The sequence below is a fragment of the Saimiri boliviensis genome, chromosome 11 (genome assembly GCF_048565385.1).
Source record: "Saimiri boliviensis isolate mSaiBol1 chromosome 11, mSaiBol1.pri, whole genome shotgun sequence".
Lineage (NCBI taxonomy): Eukaryota > Metazoa > Chordata > Mammalia > Primates > Cebidae > Saimiri > Saimiri boliviensis.
The window spans coordinates 1,636,149-1,655,611 of NC_133459.1; the positions used below are offsets into that span (position 1 = coordinate 1,636,149).

Sequence of the window (19,463 nt, forward strand, 5' to 3'; positions counted from 1 at the left end):
AAGCAATGTAGCGACGGCAGCACCCGCAGCCACTCGGGAAAGGCCGTGAAGCCACCGCGAGGTTCCACGTCACACCCGCCACAGTGGGAGATGAAGTTCTCACCACAGCAGGCGTTGGCGGATGTGGCGCAATTAGAACGCCCACGTGGTGCTGGCGGGAGCGTAACATGGTGCAACTTTGGACATCAGTTTGGCAAAGTCTTTTCTAGATAAACACACCCCTTCCCTAGGACGAGCAATTCCACCCCTGGTAAAATGGAAGGATTTGTCTCCAGCACAACCTGTGTGCAGAAGATCACGTTCGCTTTGTGACAGCCGGGAGCTGGAAGCCACGGCCACGCCCACGGGCAGGTGAGGGGCTTCACACACCGGGATAGAGCCACACCGTGAGCTGCTGCTGGGCAGCACGGGGTTGCACATGGACACACTGCATGGTGGATGAGCGAGCAGACATCAGGCCACGTGCAGGGAGCCGGGTCGCGAGGTCCCGCATTTGTGATTTTTTGTGATGAGGTGACGTTCTGGAACAGGCAGATGTAATCTGCAGGGAGAGAAAGGTCAGGGGTGATGGGGACCAGGGCTGGGGACGCGTTGGGAAGGGGCTCGTGTCGCTGGGTGTCAAAGGGCCACAGACTTGGGGGCTCCAGAAGCGGAGACGCGCTGTGCTCTTAGTTCTGGGCTGAAAGTCCCGGATGCAGGTGCAGGTGGGGTCGGTTTCGGTCCTGGGCCTGCAGGCGGCACCTGCTCCCTGTGTCCTCACGGGGTCGTCCCTCTGCCCCAGGACCCTGGCACCTCCTCGTCTTCCTGTGAGGACACACTCCTACCATGGAGCGCTGGCCATAATCACGTCTCTTCACCCTCATCAGCTCTTCAAGGCCCATCTTCAAAGACAGTCACACTGGGGTGAGGCTGAGACCTGTGAACTGGGAAACATCATTCAGTCCAGAGAAGCTCAGCAAGGGAACTCTGCTGGACATGTCCCATCGTGACAGGGAGGCTGGCTGCGTGCGGGCAGAACCCGCCGGACTCAGCAGCTGCCATGCGCATGGTGGGTGGGCTGTACTGTATGTCACACGGACCTTGAGGCAGGAGGTGTGTTTCTAAGTGGGAACTGGCACCAGGCTGCCCTCTGCCTGTCCGTCCCTTGGGTCCATCTGCACCCAACAGACCCGTGACCCACAGCCCCGGTGTGGCTGCAGCCTGATGAATCCAGAGATTGGCCCAGTCCCGAAGCCCCTGGGAGATCTGGCCCAACCCCGGGAAAAGCCCAGCTGTGCGCAAGTCTCAGAAGACGCTGACGCCCACAGGGCCCCTGTCCCTGGCTGCCTGCTAGGGCCTCCTGGGGCCGCTCCCTCCCTGATGGTCACGGGCTCTGAGAAGGCTGCATTCCAGCTGCTCCACCGTGGGCTCCGACAAAGCCAGGTCTCCCCACCCAGCCACTCCAGCCCGGCCGTGCCCTGCATTCACTTCCTCAAGGTGTGTGTCCCTCACCCCGGCACCCTGTGCTTCTCCGTGCTTGTATGATTGCACGCATTTGCACGCTTTCCTTGGCTGTGTGAGTGCGTTTGATTGCCAGGACAAAGTCCCACAGCCGGCCGGCTGAAGCCATGGACACGCATTTCCTGGAGGCTAGAGGACCCGGAGCCAGCGCAGATGGGATTGGTTCCCAGCAGCGTCTCTTCCTGGCTTGCAGATGGCACCTTCTCATTACGTCCCCACCCGGCCTTCCCTTGGGCAGGGCAGAGAGAGGGGGCCTGGTGTCTCTCCCTCCCCACAAGCCCACCTCCAAATGCAGCGTCACCGGGGCTTAGGGCTCCACACAGAAAATCAGGGGAGACACAGTTGGGTCCAGAACCATCTGGGCCTGAATTCGGGTTCCTGGGGTGGCTCCACCAGGGCAGCAGCCCCGGGGGCACAGAGCTCTCCTTCTGCACCTGGCTCATCCCTGGGGCTGAACTTTGCTGCGAGGTGCTGCTCGCCGGGCCTGGGCAGCCCCCAGCGCACTGACCACACTGGCTTCAGGGAGTGCTGGTGTCTGAAGAGCGCCGGGCAGGCCGGTGTCCCCAGGGGTGGCTGGAGAGGCTGGGAGCCACTTTCACTCTGTCTCTCCTCCTGTCTGCAGTGCTGGGGTTTGGACCCACTGTGCAGCTTCTGCACGGAAAGTGGATGGAGAGACTGAACCACCATTGCCGGGGGAAGGCTGGCACCAGGGGCCTGTGGCTTTCCCAGAAGGGAGCCCTGCCATTGGACAGCGGGTCCCAGGCAGCTGCACAGGGCCCGCCGCCCTCAGCCCTGGCCTGCGGGTCTCAGGAAAGGGTGGCTCTAGCTGCACTGCGAGTGGACTAGAGCCACTGATTTGCACACTTGCAAATGGTGAAATGGTCAGTTTAACGTTATGTGGCTTTTGCCACAGTGAAGAAAGCACGCAGCCAAAGAGTTTAAAGTGGCTCAGAGGAGGCCTGGGTGCCCACGGAGAGGCCCTGCGTCCTGACCACGTGGCACGGGAGGTTCCCCAGAAGACGGGTTCCTGGGGGAGACAGGGCCCTGCGTGGTGGTTCTCTGCTGGGCAGCTCACCGTTCCAGTGCGTTCTCTCACCATCAGAAGTCACCTAAAGGACGAACAGTCTGAAACGGAAGTGCTCAGAAGTCACCGCATCTGCAGGGCAGTGACTCTCAAAGCTGGGAGGAAAGTCCCGCCGGCAGCCAGGGCTCCTTCCCCAGCTCCCCAGGTGCAGAGGGGCTGCCCCAGGCGGGGACTCCCACCCCTTCTCAGCGGGGCCCGGCCTGTGGGGTCGGGGCCTTCTCAGGGCGGAAGCCTCAGTGCCCCAGCGAGGGGCCCGTCCGCGGGAGCGATGCGGACGCGTCCTTTTTAAAGGCAGGAGTCACTGTCCTCTTTTCTCGCTGAACGGTCATCGTGGAAAGTGAGAAGGGTGGCGTGGCTCCTCCCACGGAGGGGACAAGGTCACAGGCGGGAAGCCAGACCCTCGAGTGTGAAGTGGGGGGCACAGCCCCACCCTCCTCTAGACACCCCGAGGTAGGCCAGCGTGGGAGAAGGGGCACCTGTCTGTGGCTCTGGGTGGCCACGGCCCGGTGAAGAGTCTCGGCTCCAGTCACAGGAAGTGGAGGCCCCTGGGGCAGGTTCTGTCCAGCCACATTATGAAGCTGTTTGCTGGGCAAGGTCGGGGGGCAGGCAGGCTCTGTTTAGCTCGCATTTCTGAGGCACTTACTGTATGCCTGGCAGTGAAGGGGCACAGGGGCAGGCTCTAGTCACCTCCTATCTGTGAGGCACCTGCTGTATGCTGGGCAGTGGGCAGAGGTTGGCTGCTTGGGCTGGCCCCTCCCATGGAGGAGAGACAGGCTCATGGGGGGAAGCCAGAACCCCGAGTGTGAAGTAGGAGGCACATGAAGGCGGTGGCCTGGACCCAATGAACTGGAGCTGGGCCAGGCACAGAAGGAGCAGAGGCAGGGACTCGCGGCTTCGGGCTGCTCAGGTCCTGCCCAGCACTGCCTGTGCTATCTGCAGGAAAAACAAGGACTTCCGCCTCCCTGTGCTCCCTGCCCCCTACCCACGTGGCCAGGATGTGACTGGCAGCACAGGGACTTCCGCAGGGCTTTCCCAGACAGGTGGCTGCCTGTCTGGTCTCAGCGTCCCCTAAGCAACCTCCCAGGATCCTGCAGAAAGACCCTCTCAGGCCTCGGCCAGACGAGAATGCTGGGGCCACTCTGCCGGAGCCTGGGCTTGTTTGAAACCTACAACTTAAAACTGTAAAACCCTCGAGAAAACACAAGCCTCTTGTTGTTGGATTTGGTAGGGAGTTCCTGTAGAAGCAGATATATGGGACTTTATAAAAATGAATTCATGCAATGAAAGGCAATGCCTGGAGTAGGAGAAAATGTGTCAGATCAGGCATTCGGTCTAGAATACGGAAAGAGCCCTCGCACCCAGCAACATCAGAAACAACCACCGGATTAAAAAATGGAATAGGAGTGGAGTCGAACCGACGCACAAATGGCCACCATGCCCATGAAACGAGGCTCCACTGAGCATTAGGGAGCTGGGAAATGCAAATTAGAACAGTGGGGAGGCCGCCTCAGGCCCTCAGTACAGAGAGTAATACTTGTTTTTAGAGACAGAGTCTCGCTCTGCTACTCAGGCTGGAGTGCAGTGGTGACATCTCTGCTCACTGCAACCTCCGCCTCCTGGGTTCAAGCGATTCTCCTGCCTCAGCCTCCTGAGTAGCTGGGATTACAGGTGCCCACCACCAGGCCTGGCTAATTTTTGTATTTTTAGTAGAGACAGGATTTCACCATGTTGGCCAGGCTGGTCTTGAACTCCTGGCCTCAGGCGATCCACCCACCTTGGCCTCCCACAGTGCTGGGATTACAGGTGTGAGCCACCAAGCCTGACCTGGAGAGTAGTAATTGCTGACGAGGAAGGGAAGAGATTAGAATTCTCCTGTGTAGGGCTGTTGGGCCCCACAGGGTCGTGGAGTGTCCCTTATGCTGTGCTGAGTGAGGTGCAGGATCCAAGATGTAAAGAGACAGGACACTGAAGAACTGGTGAAGAGCACCTGGACTCGGGGTCCACGCCACCTGTGAGGGGAGATCAATCAGCGAGAGCCCCAAATGCCCAGAAGCATCTGTATTTATTAGGTACAAGCAGCGGGCAGGGCCGTGAGTGCGGTCATCATCTGTAGGCTCAGTAACAGGGCATATATAATCACACGAGTCACAAGCGAGGGGGTCATCCCATTATGTCACCTGGGCAGAGAGGTGGGCCGTGCGCAGTAGGGGGCCGTGCTGTGTGCAGTAGTAGAGGGTCATGTACAGAAAAGGGGTCCAGCCCCATTAGGTCACCGAGGCAAGGAGGTGGGCTGTGTGCAGCAGGTGTCGTGCGCGACACTTCTTACCTTGGGGCTGGAGGCTTCAGAGGGTTTCCAATAGAAGGATGCTGTAAGCCAGTGCAGTGGGGGCTGACAGACGTGCGCTCTTCTCAAGATATTTATGGGAGGATGATTTGAGCTAGCACAGAAGCGAGAAAAGGCTGACAGGGTGTCCGGCCGCCGTGACTGGTCACACCAGAGGGTTCTTCTCCCTCCGTTACTTCCAGGATCTCAGGCCTGAGGCCGACTTTCCACAGGAACTGGATGCAAGGTGCTACAGCTCCTTTCTCAGGAGGAGAGGCTCCTGCTCCAAGCCTGCCATACAGCGTGTGCCCTTTCAGGCGGGGCCGCCGCCGCCTGGGTCTTTGGTTCTCGTCCTGGTCTGGCTGTTTTCCCATGTACTGCTTCTGCTCTGGGACTGCTCTGGGCATTCCTCCTACTACAGACGACGATATGGTTATATAGGAGGATTCTATAAATCAGCACTAAATGTGTCGGTACTGCTCTGACTACAATACCTGTATGATTATATAGCAAGATTATATATAGAACTACGTAAGCTAGATATAAGTATTAGGTATGATGATATAAGCGAAATATATGTAAGCAGTAAGTTACACCTCAGGCACTAATTCCATAAACTAATATGTGATTATCTATAAAGAATTATATAAAGGAAATAGCTGAGTAATAACCCTGTAAACTAAGATATTCTTCAGGCACTAATTGTGCCTGGGGTCTGGACAGTTCTCCTTCCTCGGTGCTCATGGGGGGTGTCACCCACACTCCTGTACTGCTGGCGGCAATGTGACGTGGAGCAGCCATTGTGGAGACATGAGGGCAGTTCCCTGAGAAATTAAAACCACAATTTCCCTGTGATCCAGCCCTTTCACCCTAGGTACAGATCCCAAAGAACTGAAAACAGGGACTTGAGTATGTATTTGCACAGCCAGGTTCAAAGCTGCAGTGTTCACAAGTGCTCCAATGTGGACACCGGGCAAAAGTTCATCAACAGGTGCGGGAATCAGGCAAATGTGGCTGATGGGTCCAGGGGAAAGTGCTCAGCCTTGAAGAGGAGATTCGGACACAGGCCGTACCATCGATGAATGTAGAGGAATTTACGCCACGTGACGTGAGCCGTTCATAAAAGGCAAGTGCTCTCATGATGCCACTTCTATGAGGGCCCTGCAGCCGTCAAGTTTACAAAGAGGTGGGGCGGAGCGTGCAGGGGCTGGGAGGCTGTTAGCGCTTCACCAGCGCCGGGCTCCAGTCTAGGATCATCAAAAAATTCAGGAGTAAATGGTGGTGCTGGCCATAGCAGTGTGAATGTACCTAATGCCACTGAACTGACCCTAAACATGCTCCACATGGCAAATTTTATGTTATTTATATCTTATCACAATTACAAAATAATTTTTAGGCCAGGTGCAGTGGCTCATGCTTGTAATCCCAGCACTTTGGGAGGTCGAGGCAGGTGGATCACTTGAAGTCAGGAGTTCAAGATCACCCTGGCCAACATGGTGAAACCCTGTCTCTACTAAAAATACAAAAATTAGCCAGGCGGAATACATCTGTAGCCCCAGGTACTCCGGGGGCCTGAGGTGGGAGGATCATTTGAGCCTGGGTGGTGGAGATTGCAGTTAGCTGAGACTGCACCACTGAACTATAGCCTGGGTGACAGAGCCAGATCCTGCCTCAAAAAGAAAAAAAAAAGAACGAGAAGAGAAGAGAAAGAAAGAAAAAGAAAAAGAAAGAAAGAAAAAGAAAGAAAGAAAGAGAAAGAACAAAAGTCGATCAAATCCCTGTATATAGGGCGGGACTTGGGGAAACCCAGCTGCCTTTCCCCAGGGGTCCCCTGCACCTGCCCACCTAGTTGGGGTCCCCTGCACCTGCCCACCTAGTTGGAGTCCCTGAGTTTCTCATGGGGACATCTCAGGCCTTGCAGGAGGTGGATGGGCAGGATGGCAGGGCCAGGGGCCATGTGCGATGGAGCTGCAGCGCTTGGGCATCCTCTCAGCCACAGTGGGGTTGTGATTTCTGTCACTCAGAAGCAAGGTGAGCCGGCTCAGAGTGGCTGACAACCGAGTGTGTGGTTGGCAAAGGCGGTTACCAGGGTCTGTTTTACAGATGAGGAAACCGAAGGTGAGACAGGGCGGTGACTTACCCGTGGTGATCAGCTGGGCGGTGCCAGAGCCAGCGTCTGAGCAAGCCCCAGTCTGATTCAGGTCCTGTGATCTTCCCACGTCCTTGCAGTGACCCATCGGTGCCCACACGTGTGCATTTCTGTCTTGGGCACAGCCCCCCTAACCTCTGCAGGGCCCAGGGCTAGAATCAAGATGTAGACATGAGAAGAGGCAGGAAGGTGTGTGCAATCATCAAAACAGATGCCGGCCGGGCGCGGTGGCTCAAGCCTGTAATCCCAGCACTTCAGGAGACCATGGCGGGTGGGTCACCTGAGGTCAAGAGTTCAAGACCAGCCTGGCCAACATGATGAAACCCTGTCTCTACTAAAAATACAAAAAATTAGCCAGGCGTGGTGGCAGAGGCCTGTAGTCCCAGCTACCTGGGAGGCTGAGGCCTGAGGATCGCTTGAACCAAGGAGGTGGAGGTTGCAGTGAGCCGAGATCACAACACTGTAATTCAGCCTGGGTGACAGAGCAAGAATATGTCTCAAAAAAAAAAAAAAAAAGAAAAGAAAACAGGCCAGGCACAGTGACTGACGCCTGTAATCCCAGCACTTTGGGAAACTGAGGCAGACAGATCACCTGAGGTTGGGAGTTCGAGACCAGCCTGACCAATATGGTGAAATCCAGTCTCTACTAAAAATACAAAAATAGCTGGGTGGCACATGCCCATAATCCCAGCTGAGGCACGAGAATGGCTTGAACCTGGGAGGCAGAAGTTGCAGTAAGCCGAGATCGCACCATTGCACTCCAACCTGGGCAGCAAGAGCAATGCTCCATCTCAAAACAAAACAAAAACCAAAATAAAACAAAACAGAAAAAGAAAACAGAGGCAACAGAAGCAGAACCTCAGATGTCAAGATGTGGGTGTCAGTAGACAGATTATTTAAAAATAACTCAGCAACATGTTACTAAAAACAGGAAATGCAGTCTAAAGGGCTGTCTACAGCTCCTTTCTCAGGAGGAGAGGCTCCTGCTCCAAGCCTGCCGTACAGCGTGTGCCCTTTCAGGCAGGGCCGCCGCCGCCTGGGTCTTTGGTTCTCGTCCTGGTCTGGCTGTTTTCCCATGTACTGCTTCTGCTCTGGGACTGCTCTGGGCATTCCTCCTACTACAGACGACGATATGGTTATATAGGAGGATTCTATAAATCGGCACTAAATGTGTCGGTACCGCTTCGACTACAATACCTATATGATTATATAGAAAGATTATATGGGACTAAGTAGTTATAAGTATTAAGTATGATGATATAAGCTAGATATATGTAAGCAGTAAGTTATACTTCAGGCACTAATTCTATAAACTAATACCTGATTACATATGAAAGGTTATATAACGGAAATAGCTGAGTAACAACACTATAAGATATTCTTTTTTTTTTAGTCTTATACATGGAAATATTTTATTTTCTTAATAAGTTGTCGAATTTTATTCAATAGTAAAAACAGCAAATTTAATTTTGTGAAGCAAATTAATAAAAGAATTAAATAAAACTAGAAGTCAAAATCACAGTTCTTCAGGCACTAATTGCGTCTGGGGTCTGGACAGTTCTCCTTCCTTGGTGACCATGGCAGGTGTCACCCATAGACCTGGAATACATCGGTGCCTTGATTTCTCCAGAAATGTGAGAAGCCTTTAGAAGCCACCTAGTCTATGGTAGTTATTTTTTAAATAGCAGCCTTAATAGACTAAGACACCCTCCCACCTTCAACAGCTCCTGAGTGGACAAGCTTAAATGGGACGACTGTTTTCATGTATGTGGCACCAGGCAGCCCAGGGATGCCGGGGAAACCTCAGGGTGAGTCCCTTGGTCTCTCCTAGTGGCAGCACCTCCTGCGTATAGGGCAGTCCTCCACGAGCGTCTCGTGCCCCCCACCTCTCACAGGGTTTGCCAGGAATGCAGGCCCTGAGCACTCTCCCCATGTCTCAGGGTGGTTGGCCCTGAGAGTCCCCCAGGGACAGGGAGCAGCTTGCTCACTGCTTGCTGCAAACAGCCGACTCCCGTGCAGGGTTCCTCAGTGGTCATAGAAACCCACTGACTGCACAGTGTCCACCCAGGCCCACCCACATGGTACCTGTGGAACTTGGGGGCAAAGAGAGAAGACCAAACACACAGGTGAGCACCTGCCTGCCATGCCATGAATGACAAAGTCCTTTGCCTCTGACCCTGGAGTTTCATGTCCTCTGTCAGCTCCTGACGCAGTAACGGGCCCGCTCTTCCCTTATATGAAAGCTAAAACCCAATCTCAGAGCTGACACCACCCCCCGAGAGGGAAGCACTCTTTCCTGCCCCCAGACAGCCTCTTTGGCCACATGACATGCTCTGGCCAGTGGCGTGCGAGTGGAAGTGACACGTCCCAGCCCTGCATAGCCGCTGGGAGAGCGTGGTGTGGCTTCTCCATCTCGCCTCCATGTCCTCCGCATCAGGAGAATGGCATGTTCCAGAGAGCCAAAGCTCGCTCAGCCCGGACCCCAGAATGAAGGAGGCATCAGGAGCTGAGCCAGCCTGTGGCGGACGAGAAACATGAGTGGGAGGTGAAACTTGGTTGCTGTGACTGACAGAGGCTTGTGAGAGAGCTGACCAACGCGTCACTGATGACAGAAAGCCGATGGGTGTAGAAGGAGCTGTCCCCTGAGGATGTCTGCACTGAACTGTGTTACACCTGAGAAGAAAGGAAGCAAACCTGTCTATTTACTTTAAATTGTGTGGGCCGGATCCGTACAGTGCATGGAGCTAAGATGCCACCCCAAAACAGGCTGTTCTGGCATATTCACTATTTGGAATTCGAGGAGGTTGAAAAAATAACAGGGGCAAAAAGATCATTCTGATTTCTTTTCTGTTTCTTAAAAGCAGAAGATGGAAATTCCCATGGGAAAGATGCTCTTCCTACACTAGAAAGCTCTGATGCTCACGGATGAGAAGCTGAGACCAGTGAGCGCTGCGCAGCCCCTGATTAATCGACTCACCTTTCTAGCCTGCCCATGTCATCTAGCTGCTTCCTGAAACCTCACTGCTCTCTGTGCAGTTCAGCACCTGAGTGACTGAGTCTGCTTCTCTGGGTCTTCATTTCCTTCTGAGGGCTCCTGAGCCACATCCAACTTGAATCAAATACACTGGCATGATGACCTGTCTTATCTTGATTTAACTCTTGGGCCCAGCCAGGACCCCAAAAGGATGGAGGTGGTTGTTCAGCCCCTACATATGCAAACACATACACGGCTTCTCAGCGTCCTGGCCACCTCTGCTCTGCAGCACTGGGCACCAGGAGGCTGTAAGCTCCTTCCCACTCTCCTCTGCCCGCTGGCTTCCTGGGAGGCTCCTGCAGTGGACGGCATTGGTGGGAGATGCCAAGAGAAGAACTGATCTCACATTCTTGTCTCTGGGGATGTCTCTGAAAATGGCTGAATCCCATCTGGGATCTCAGCTTCCCAGGAAGTGGCAGCCCCTCTTGAATAGCCAAGACAGCAGGGGCCTCTTCTTGAACACCCCGAGAAGGTAGAGGAGCCCCCTCCTGCTCAGCCCCAGACAGCAGAGGGGACCCTGCCTGCTCAGCCCCGCACGGTCGGTCGCGCAGCAGCTCTGGTCTCCGGGGGCTGCACTCCTGGGCTCTGGAGCTGCCACAGGTCCGCACTCCTAGTGCCTCCCCTTCCTTGTTTTGCTTTTTGCCCTTTCTGACATAGTAACACTTCTGTCTGGACCGTCACCACCCCAGCACCCTCTCCCGGGGTGAGGGCACAAGTGGAGGCAGCAGCACCCCTCCTGGGCCCCCCTTTATTTGGGGTTCTGTGGAATACAGTGTGGGGTCTCCCCCTTCCTTCTCCAGCTCGTCCAGGCACCCGGAGCTGTCCTGGAGCCTGGGGAGTGAGGCCCAGTGCCAGGAGATCAGACTGTGCCAGGCTGGGTCCACCCAGGTGGGAGCCCAGGCTGGGTGAAGCTGTGACTCTGCCCTCACCCGGCCTTGGTGATAAAAGCTGTCACCGCGCTGCAGGGGGAGGAACAGGACGCCTCTGCCGGGTGCTGGACCGCGGTGCACTTCTGCGAGCTGCGCTTATCTCCCTGGGTCCACTTTGCCTTAGGTTTGGGGTTAAAGCTGATACGCAACCGGCATGAAATGAACAGCATTTTATGATTAAAGACAACTCGTACATGTACAATTGAGATACCGCTGCATTTGCGGGGATTTTCAATCCAAAATCGGACCACATGGAAAGGCTAAGCCCTCGAACCCCAACTGCGGGTCACCCAAGCTCGAGACCTCTCGCTGGTCCCTTCCCCTCTACCCTGAATCCAGCTCAGTCACACGCGAGCCCGCACGGAGACCCCCGCCGCGCCCGGGACCACCCCTGGCCCCGCCGCCCCCCACGACCATCCCGAGCCCGCTGCCCGCCCCCCAGGACCACGCCAAGCCCGCTGCCCGCCGCCCCCCGGGACCACCCGGAGCCCGCTGCCCGACCCCGCCGCCTTCTGCACAGGCGCGAGCCGCCTAGCTCCGCCCGCGGCGCCGAGGGCAGGCCGGACTCGCATATGTAATGAGGTGGGCGTTTCCTTCCAACTCTGACCCAACAGGGAGGCGGGGCTGGGGGCGGGACCAGGATGCGGAACGGGGGACAGCCAGGCCGGGAGTGAGGAGGCGGGAGGGATCCACGCGGGCGGCGGCGGGATTTGGCGCTGCGATCTCCGGGCTTGGCCTGGAGCGGGCGGGGAAACCAGGCGGGACTAGGGGCGGATCCGACGGGGCGGAGCGGGGCTCGGGATGAGGCCGTGGTTGTGACCCGGCGCGCTGCGGCCATCTTGGGGCGGGGCCCGGGGCGGAGACTAGCCCGAAAGGGCGGTGCCTCTGCGGCAGCGAGAGAGGCGGGGCCCTGACCTCGGGGCGGGGCCAGGGCATCTCGGGGCGGGGCCTGGAACTGGATCTGGGAGCCGGGAGCCGGGAGCGGGGAACCATGAAGCAGGGTGGGCCGCGGGCGCCATGAGCACTGTGGATCTTGCCCGCGTGGGCGCGTGTGTCCTGCAACATGCGGTGACCGGGAAGGTGAGGCCGGGCGGGCGCAGGACTGGGGGCGCCCTGGCAGCGAGGGGGTGGTGGGGCCGCGGGGCCGGGCGGGCCCGAGGTCGGCGGGGCGCGCCCCTGATCCCGCAGCCCTGCAGGCTGTGGAGCTGCGGAGCCTGTGGCGGGAGCGCGCGTGCGGGTGGCCGGGCTGCGGCGCTTCGGGTGCGGGGTGTGCGGCTAGATCGCCCGGGACCTCGGCAGCCTCGCGGGGCTCCTGGAGCAGCCCGGCGTGCGCCTGGTGGGCGTGGGGCCCCAGGCCCTGGGTCTGCAGGAGTTCCTGGACGGCGGCTACTTCGCGGGCGGTGCGTCCTGTTTCAGCCGCAGCGGCGCGGAAACTCTTATCTAAACTCAGGGTGTTCGGGTCCTTCTTGCCAAGCCCAGGCTCTTCTGTCTCCTGGAGCGGCCTTGATATGCGCACGGGTCAGCGTCCCTCCTCTCTTCCTGCCTCCCCGCCCCCGAGCTGGTGGCCCGGTGGTGCCCTGCAAAGACCTGGGTCCAGCAGCAGAGTCTGGGCGAGCTCTGCCCCGCCGGTTCCCCCTGTTGCCTCTGGGACTCAGCCCTCCTCTGAGGATGGGGGACCCTCAGCCCTGTTTTGCCCCTCCCGGCCCTGGGTGGGTGGGCTGGGCACGGAGGTGGGCAGAGGAACAGAGAGGGTCGGATGCAGGAGGGTGATCCTTGGTGGTGGTGGTTGGGGGCTGGTTCCGGGCCTGGGCACACACCTGTGCCTTTTGATTTCCAGAGCTCTACCTGGATGAGAGCAAGCAGCTTTATAAGGAGCTGGGCTTCAAGCGGTGAGTGGGGGCGGGCACCCAAGGGGTAGTGTGGGGTGGAGGGCCCAGGGGTGCCCACCGCTCCCTGCCACCTCCTGTCCCTGCTGCCCTCTGCGGTGCTGCCCCTCGAGCCTTCCCAGGCAAGGCAGCTCTGGTGGCACCGCCGACCAGTCCTTCTGCCAGGCCTTCACTGTGGTGTAACGAGCCCCCCATCCAGGTCTTGCTCTCGGTGTCCAGACCACCGGGCGGGGAGCCTGGTGCCCCATCAGGGGCCATGCCAGCTTTCTGGTGTCTGTGCCACGGGCGACCTCCCCTGCTTGGCAGCTGCCAGCTGAGCCAGATCCCTGGGCCCACCCAGCCTGGGGCCCCATCCGTACTCCCTGCACCCTCTGTGGGCCCTTGGCCAGCAGCCATTGGGCTGGGGGTCCAACCTGCCAGTGGGCTGGGCTGACTGCTGATCCAGCTGCCTGTGCCATCTCTGAGCCCTGGTGAGGTGGGTGGGTAGGGTGGGGTGGGGCATGACTTAGGAGCTGGTCTCATGGCTGCTGGAGCAGGCTCTGGGCCCAGGCTTTTCTGGAATCTGGCTGAGCATGCTGGTGTCTTCACAGGTATAGCAGCCTGGGTGTCCTCCCTGCGGCCCTCGGGAAGTCCGTGCGTGATGTAGCTGCCAAGGTTTGTGCCGGACGGGGGTGGTGGGAGCTCCCAGGGGCCTTCCCTCTAGGTCTGACCCAGTGTGGGTAACCCCCCAGATAGGCACCGAGGAACGAGAGCTAAGCAGAACCCTGGCACAGTTAGGGCTTGAGGAATATCTCACTTTATAGTGTTACTACTTAACTATTTCCTGTTATATATCCTTTACATCATCATGTATTAGTTTATAGAAATAGGGCTTGAAGTCTCCCTTTATATAATCCTGTATATATAATCATTAATAGTTGATAGTAGGAGTGCCTAAAAAATATTTCCCTACATATATATCTATAATTATATCTTAGTTCATAATCGGAGGAATGCCTAGAGTGGACACAGTGCAGAGCATGAATTAAGGAATAAGCAGCTTATAGTCGGAGGAATGCCCAGAGCAGACACAGTGCAGAGCATGGTTTAAGGGAAAACGGTTATACCAGGACAAGAATCCATGGCCCAGGCGGCAGCGTTCAGTGTCGTAAAGATACCCGCTGAACGGCAGGCTTGGGGCGAGAGCCACTCCTCCTGATAAAGGAGTTGCAGGACCCTGCTCCAGTTCTCGTGGAAGGCTGCCCTCAGACCCGGAATCCACCTTGGTGACTGAACTTCATCAGCTCTTGCTACTGTGCTGCTCGAAAAGCATCTTCCCACAGAAGCCACTGGAAGCTGCCAGAAGGTGGCGGTAACCCTGACAGCTCTGTCACTGCTGTGTGACTTAAAGCATCCTCCTATGAATCTTCTTAGAAGTAGTTTCCCATAGATAGAAGTATCGCACACTTCACCCTCTTCACTGCGCATGGCCCAACTTCAAGCCTCGGTGACCTAATGGGGGTGGACCCCTGACTGCACACGGCCCTTGCCTTCATGGGAACGGGGCCCTTGCTGCGCGCTGTCCACCTCCCGGCCTAGGTGAACTAATGGGGGTGGAACCTATGTTTTATTGCTCACGACCATATCACTGTCCTTAAAGATGAGTTCACTCACTGCCCTGCCCCCAACCTATACACAATAAATACTCAGGCTTCTGGACATTCGGGGCCTCGCCTGACTCCGCTTATAGGTGGCGTCCCCCCCTGAGTCCAGCTGCATTTTCTTTGTACTTCTGTGTCCTGTCTCTTTATTTCTCGGATCCTGTGCCTCAGCACAGCATAAGGCTCACCCCACGACCCTGTGGGGCAATCAGCCTTACATCTGGTTCCCAACGTGCCCTACAGCCCAGGCTCTGCTCACTCCTGGCAGCCCAAGGCTATTGGCATCCAGGGGAACCTGTCTGGGAACCTGCCACAGAGTGGAGGGCTGCCGGTGGTCGGCAAAGGTAGGTTAAGGGAGGGCCCAGCTGCTGCCCTAGGGAGGGCCTTGCTGCACTTGGTGGCCCAGCCCAGGCACTCTCTCTGCCTCGTCAGTCTCATCACAGCCCCACTCTGCAGCGGGCAGGTTCCGCATGTCTGCCGGGCTGGGTGGGGCTGCGGCAGAACGGCTCACTCATCGGGGTAGCCAGGTGGGGGACATGGCCGGCTAGGGCTGCCCCGCTCTCCCTCCTCCAAGTACATGGCTGCAAAATGCAGGCTGCCTCCAGGGCGCCCTGACGGCCTGCCTGCCACTACAGGCGGTGACACAGGCAGCCTCTGGGTGCTGACGGCCCCCCCGCTGCTACAGGTGGTGACATAGGCAGCCTCTGGGTGCTGACGGCCCGCCCGCAGCTACAGGTGGTGACACGGGCAGCCTCTGGGTGCTGACGGCCCGCCCGCTGCTACAGGTGGTGACACGGGCAGCCTCTGGGTGCTGACGGCCCGCCCGCTGCTACAGGTGGTGACACGGGCAGCCTCTGGGTGCTGACGGCCCGCCCGCTGCTACAGGTGGTGACACGGGCAGCCTCTGGGTGCTGACGGCCCGCCCGCTGCTACAGGTGGTGACACGGGCAGCCTCTGGGTGCTGACGGCCCGCCCGCTGCTACAGGTGGTGACACGGGCAGCCTCTGGGTGCTGACGGCCCGCCCGCAGCTACAGGTGGTGACACGGGCAGCCTCTGGGTGCTGACGGCCCGCCCGCAGCTACAGGTGGTGACACGGGCAGCCTCTGGGTGCTGACGGCCCGCCCGCAGCTACAGGTGGTGACACGGGCAGCCTCTGGGTGCTGACGGCCCGCCCGCAGCTACAGGTGGTGACACGGGCAGCCTCTGGGTGCTGACGGCCCGCCCGCAGCTACAGGTGGTGACACGGGCAGCCTCTGGGTGCTGACGGCCCGCCCGCTGCTACAGGTGGTGACACAGTGCTGCTGCATTTCGTCCAGAAGTCTCCAGGTGACTACGTTCCCTGGGAGCATATCCTGCAGGTCCTGGGCATCTCTGCAGAGGTGTGTGCCAGCGGGCCGCCTCAGGTGAGTTGGGCTTTGGGGGCACTGCCTGCCAACCCATGCCATGCCCCCAGGTCCCCTGGGAGGAGCTCTTGGCCTGGCTGGGGGCTGAGCCACAGCCTCTCAGGTGTCATGCCAGTTGTGCCCTGGGATGTGGGTGCCACTGTGACCCCACTTGCAGTGGGGCCAGGCTGAGAGGGGCAGAAGGGCAGTGTGGCTGGATGGACAGGCACTTCGGGGCTGTCCTCAGAGGTGGGGGCTGCACACAGGCGGGGGCCGACGGGCCTGTCCTCTCCGCCTTTGGGGGGCTAGGATCATCTGAGGGACCTGTCCTCTCTGCCTCGGGAGGGCTAGGATCATCTGAGGGACCTGTCCTCTCTGCCTCGGGAGGGCTAGGATCGTCTGAGGGACCTTGTCAGGCATTGCTGTGGTCCTGGTGGCTGGCCTCTTATGTCCTGAATGGAGGGGAGTGACCAACAGGTCGGGCTGCCTTGTGTCCCTCCTGTTCCTGTCCCCGCAGTGTGACAGAGAGTTGTGAGGGAGGTGAAGGTCTTGGCCTCCAGGATCCAGGAGGTGTCTGCTGCCCTGGGTGAGCTGGAAGTCAGCCTGGAAAAACGGTTCTGGCGCCGCCGGGCCGGGCTGTGGAACTTCGGATCCGCGGACAGCACCGAACCTTCGGCCTGCGGTTCCTGGGCGGACGCTGCTACGCCAGCTCCGAGCCCTGCAGCCCCCGGGGCCCCCGCCTTGCTCGCAGGGCAGCTGTGAGTCCCAGGGGTCACCATCCTGCTTTGCGAGTGTCTCTGGAGACCTTGGGCCTTCAGTTCGTGTGCCGCTCGGGAGGGAATGGGGACCTCACTGCCCTGTCACTCCCTTCAAAGGCGATGGACCCCAGCGCATGTCGGGGGAGGAGTGTGGGGTCAGGGCGAGGCTTCAGCGGGGCGGGGTCGGTGCCCGTGGCTGGTGGGAGCCACTCAGGAGAGTGGGTTTTCAGGGCAGAGATGGGCTTGATTCCACCTGTTGGGGCCATGGACCCTGGGGACCCTCAGGTGATGGGTCAGCCCGCCGCAAGGCCCTTTCCTGATGTCAGAATCACTGCACCCGCTGCGGATGGTCTCTGAGGCCTGTGGGGCAGCGGCCTGGGGGGTCTTGGTCCAGTTAGGTGTGTCCAGCTTCCTGGCCACCTTTCCTTGGGGGTTCCCAACAAGTCCCGAGCAGAGCCCCTCACCTCCCAGGCCAGACTCCCTGCTCAGGGCCCTCCCCTCCCATGCAGGCCGATGACAACCGCAGCGCTCCTGGCCCCCCTAGTCCAGACTCGGGGACCACTGTGGCCTCCTGCTGGTCTCCTAGTTCCCTTCCTGCCCCCAGCCCCACCCTCGAAGTGGCCATTTGAAAAAACGAATAGCAGGGACCACACCCCTGTGTGTTCAGCCCGTCCTCGGGCTTTCAGTTATACAGCTAGGACTCCCCGCTCCGGCGGCAGCTCCGTCGGTCCCCCGGCGCCCCAGCGGGGCTCTCCGCATCTGAACATGCGGTCCCTGGGGGCAGGCACTCGGGGGCACCCTGGTCACTGCTGACCCTGGACTGGACCCTGGGAAATCTGGCTAGAACCGGCCCCCTCCCACTCAGCTCCCAGCTGTCACTCTCCCCCCAGCCCCCGGCAGCCATCTTGCCCGAGGCCACTGCCACCCGTCTGCCCACCCTAGTCTGTCCCAGACAAGCAAGGCCTCCGATTTCTTTGAAGCATTTACTTAGCTCAAGTCTGAAGCTGTGGACACTGGGAAACAGTGCGCTTTGGAGGGTGGGCAGGGCACAGCGGCCCGTCTGTGTAGGGCTGTGGTGGGGCGCTGAGCCCCGAGAGCGTCTGTGGAGGGGGCTCGGGGCCAGCTCTGCTCTGGACACTGCTCATCCCGGGGTGTCAGGCAGGTGGCTGCACTGGAGGCCAGGCGCAGATGCCTGGCAGGCAGGCTTGGCACGGCCGGCTGGGGCGGGGCGTACGCTGGGTCTCCGCCGGCCGCACCTTCTGCACACAGAGGCCTCCGAGCAGCGGGTGGGCGTGGGCCGCGCAGCGCGGCCGGGCCTTGGCTACCACACGCGGCATCGCTCCCTGGGGTTCATGGGGGTGCCCTGGGCGCAGTGGAATGTGTCTGCGAAGGCGGCCAGGTTCTGCAGCGAGCCCAGCACCCTGTGGGTGTGTGGATGGGCAGGTGAGACTAAGCGGGACCATGGCCATCGTGTACAAGCCCGGCCATTTTTAGTTCCCCTTGACTAGAAACCAGCCCAGCGTCAGCCTGATGGCTCATGTCAGCATGACCAGAAACGTGCCAACCGCGAGATGAACTCTCTCTGACCAGAAACGTGCCAACCGCGAGATGAACTCTCTCTGACCAGAAACGTGCCAACCGTGAGATGAACTCTCTCTGACCAGAAACGTGCCAACCGCGAGATGAACTCTCTCTGACCAGAAACGTGCCAACCGCGAGATAAACGCTCTCTGACCAGAAACGTGCCAGCCCTGCAGTAAAACTTCCCTCACACAGAAACGTTCTGAGCCTGCCATAGGCTCTCCCTCCCTAAACCCTTAGACCCTCTTAGTCGGTCAGAGCGTGCTCCTGAAATCAGCGAGAACGCCCTCAGGTTCCTTCCCAAAGTAAACCTGGTTTTCACTGTGGAGCCGTTTTTTTGTGCTGCTTTTTTCTTTAACTCTTACAGGCCACCGGGGTGGGGGTGAGGGGGTCATGGCTGGCAAGAGGGGGGTGTGGGCATTGGGAGCACTTGCCTGTATTTCAGGGGACTGTGGACGTCCGTCTTGATGGACTGGATGGCAAACTCGGGCCGGTAGGACCCGCACCATACCTGTGGGCGTGTGGGGGGCGTGGTTACAGACCACAGGGGTGGGGTGGCTGGGAGGGGTGGGGGAGGGTCTCCACCATCCCCAGGCTGCCCCTTCTAGGGTGGGGTGGGGGGAGCCAGTGGGTGTCCCTCTCCTCCCGTCAGCACTGGACTCCTCTCCAGCTCCCGCCCCTGCCCCTCATGCTTTTCCCCCAAGGGGCCTCCCACGCGGGGCTCTCGTCCCCAGAGTGGGTCCTCCAGAGATGAGCTGGGAATCTGGGGACGGTGGGACCAGGACTGTGGCTGCCACCTGGGCGTAGTTGATGAAGAAGAGCTGCTCGTGGGTGAGAGCTAGGCCGGGCAGCTGCTGGTCCTTGCCGCCCTCTGCCATCCACTTGAGGTAGGCCTGCAGGCAGCGGACGGGAGCTGGGCTCGGGCCTGCCAGCCTGGACTCCAGAGCTCCAGGACCTACGCCTGTGGGGGTACTGCTCCTGCAGGGACCCTGTGCAGGTCCCCTTTGCAGACCCCGTGGGTGCTCGCTCACCACCTCAGTCAGGGAACCCTGAGCTGGGCTCTGGGGGGATCCCTGGCCAGGCAGCCCACTGCACAGTGCCCGTCCTGAGCGAGCCCCGGCGCCCTCATCCCCTGCTGGGGTCCCCGGCGAGCCCCGATGCCCCATCCCCTGCTGGGGTCCCCAGTGAGCCCCGAC

The 19,463-nt window shown here is 59.1% G+C and overlaps 2 protein-coding genes across 2 annotated transcripts in view; one reads left to right on the forward strand and one right to left on the reverse strand.

Annotated features, from left to right (window-relative positions):
* The first annotated feature begins 11,961 nt into the window (after positions 1-11,961).
* On the forward strand, positions 11,962-18,593 carry PRXL2B (peroxiredoxin like 2B). The gene is given in 9 exon segments (XM_074379950.1): positions 11,962-12,099; positions 12,216-12,252; positions 12,255-12,419; positions 12,857-12,908; positions 13,496-13,559; positions 14,814-14,889; positions 15,831-15,949; positions 16,446-16,686; positions 18,240-18,593. Coding segments are annotated over 8 exon segments (594 nt in total). The 5' UTR covers positions 11,962-12,036; the 3' UTR covers positions 16,464-16,686; positions 18,240-18,593.
* The window catches only part of MMEL1 (membrane metalloendopeptidase like 1), a 38,889-nt gene continuing 37,081 nt past the window's right edge, over positions 17,656-19,463 (reverse strand). The window contains exons 20-22 of the mRNA XM_074381467.1: positions 19,065-19,160; positions 18,702-18,778; positions 17,656-18,107 (exon numbers count right to left, since the gene is read on the reverse strand). Of these exons, the coding sequence (XP_074237568.1) occupies positions 18,008-18,107; positions 18,702-18,778; positions 19,065-19,160 (273 nt within the window). The 3' untranslated portion in view covers positions 17,656-18,007. The remainder of the gene's footprint in view (positions 18,108-18,701; positions 18,779-19,064; positions 19,161-19,463) is intronic.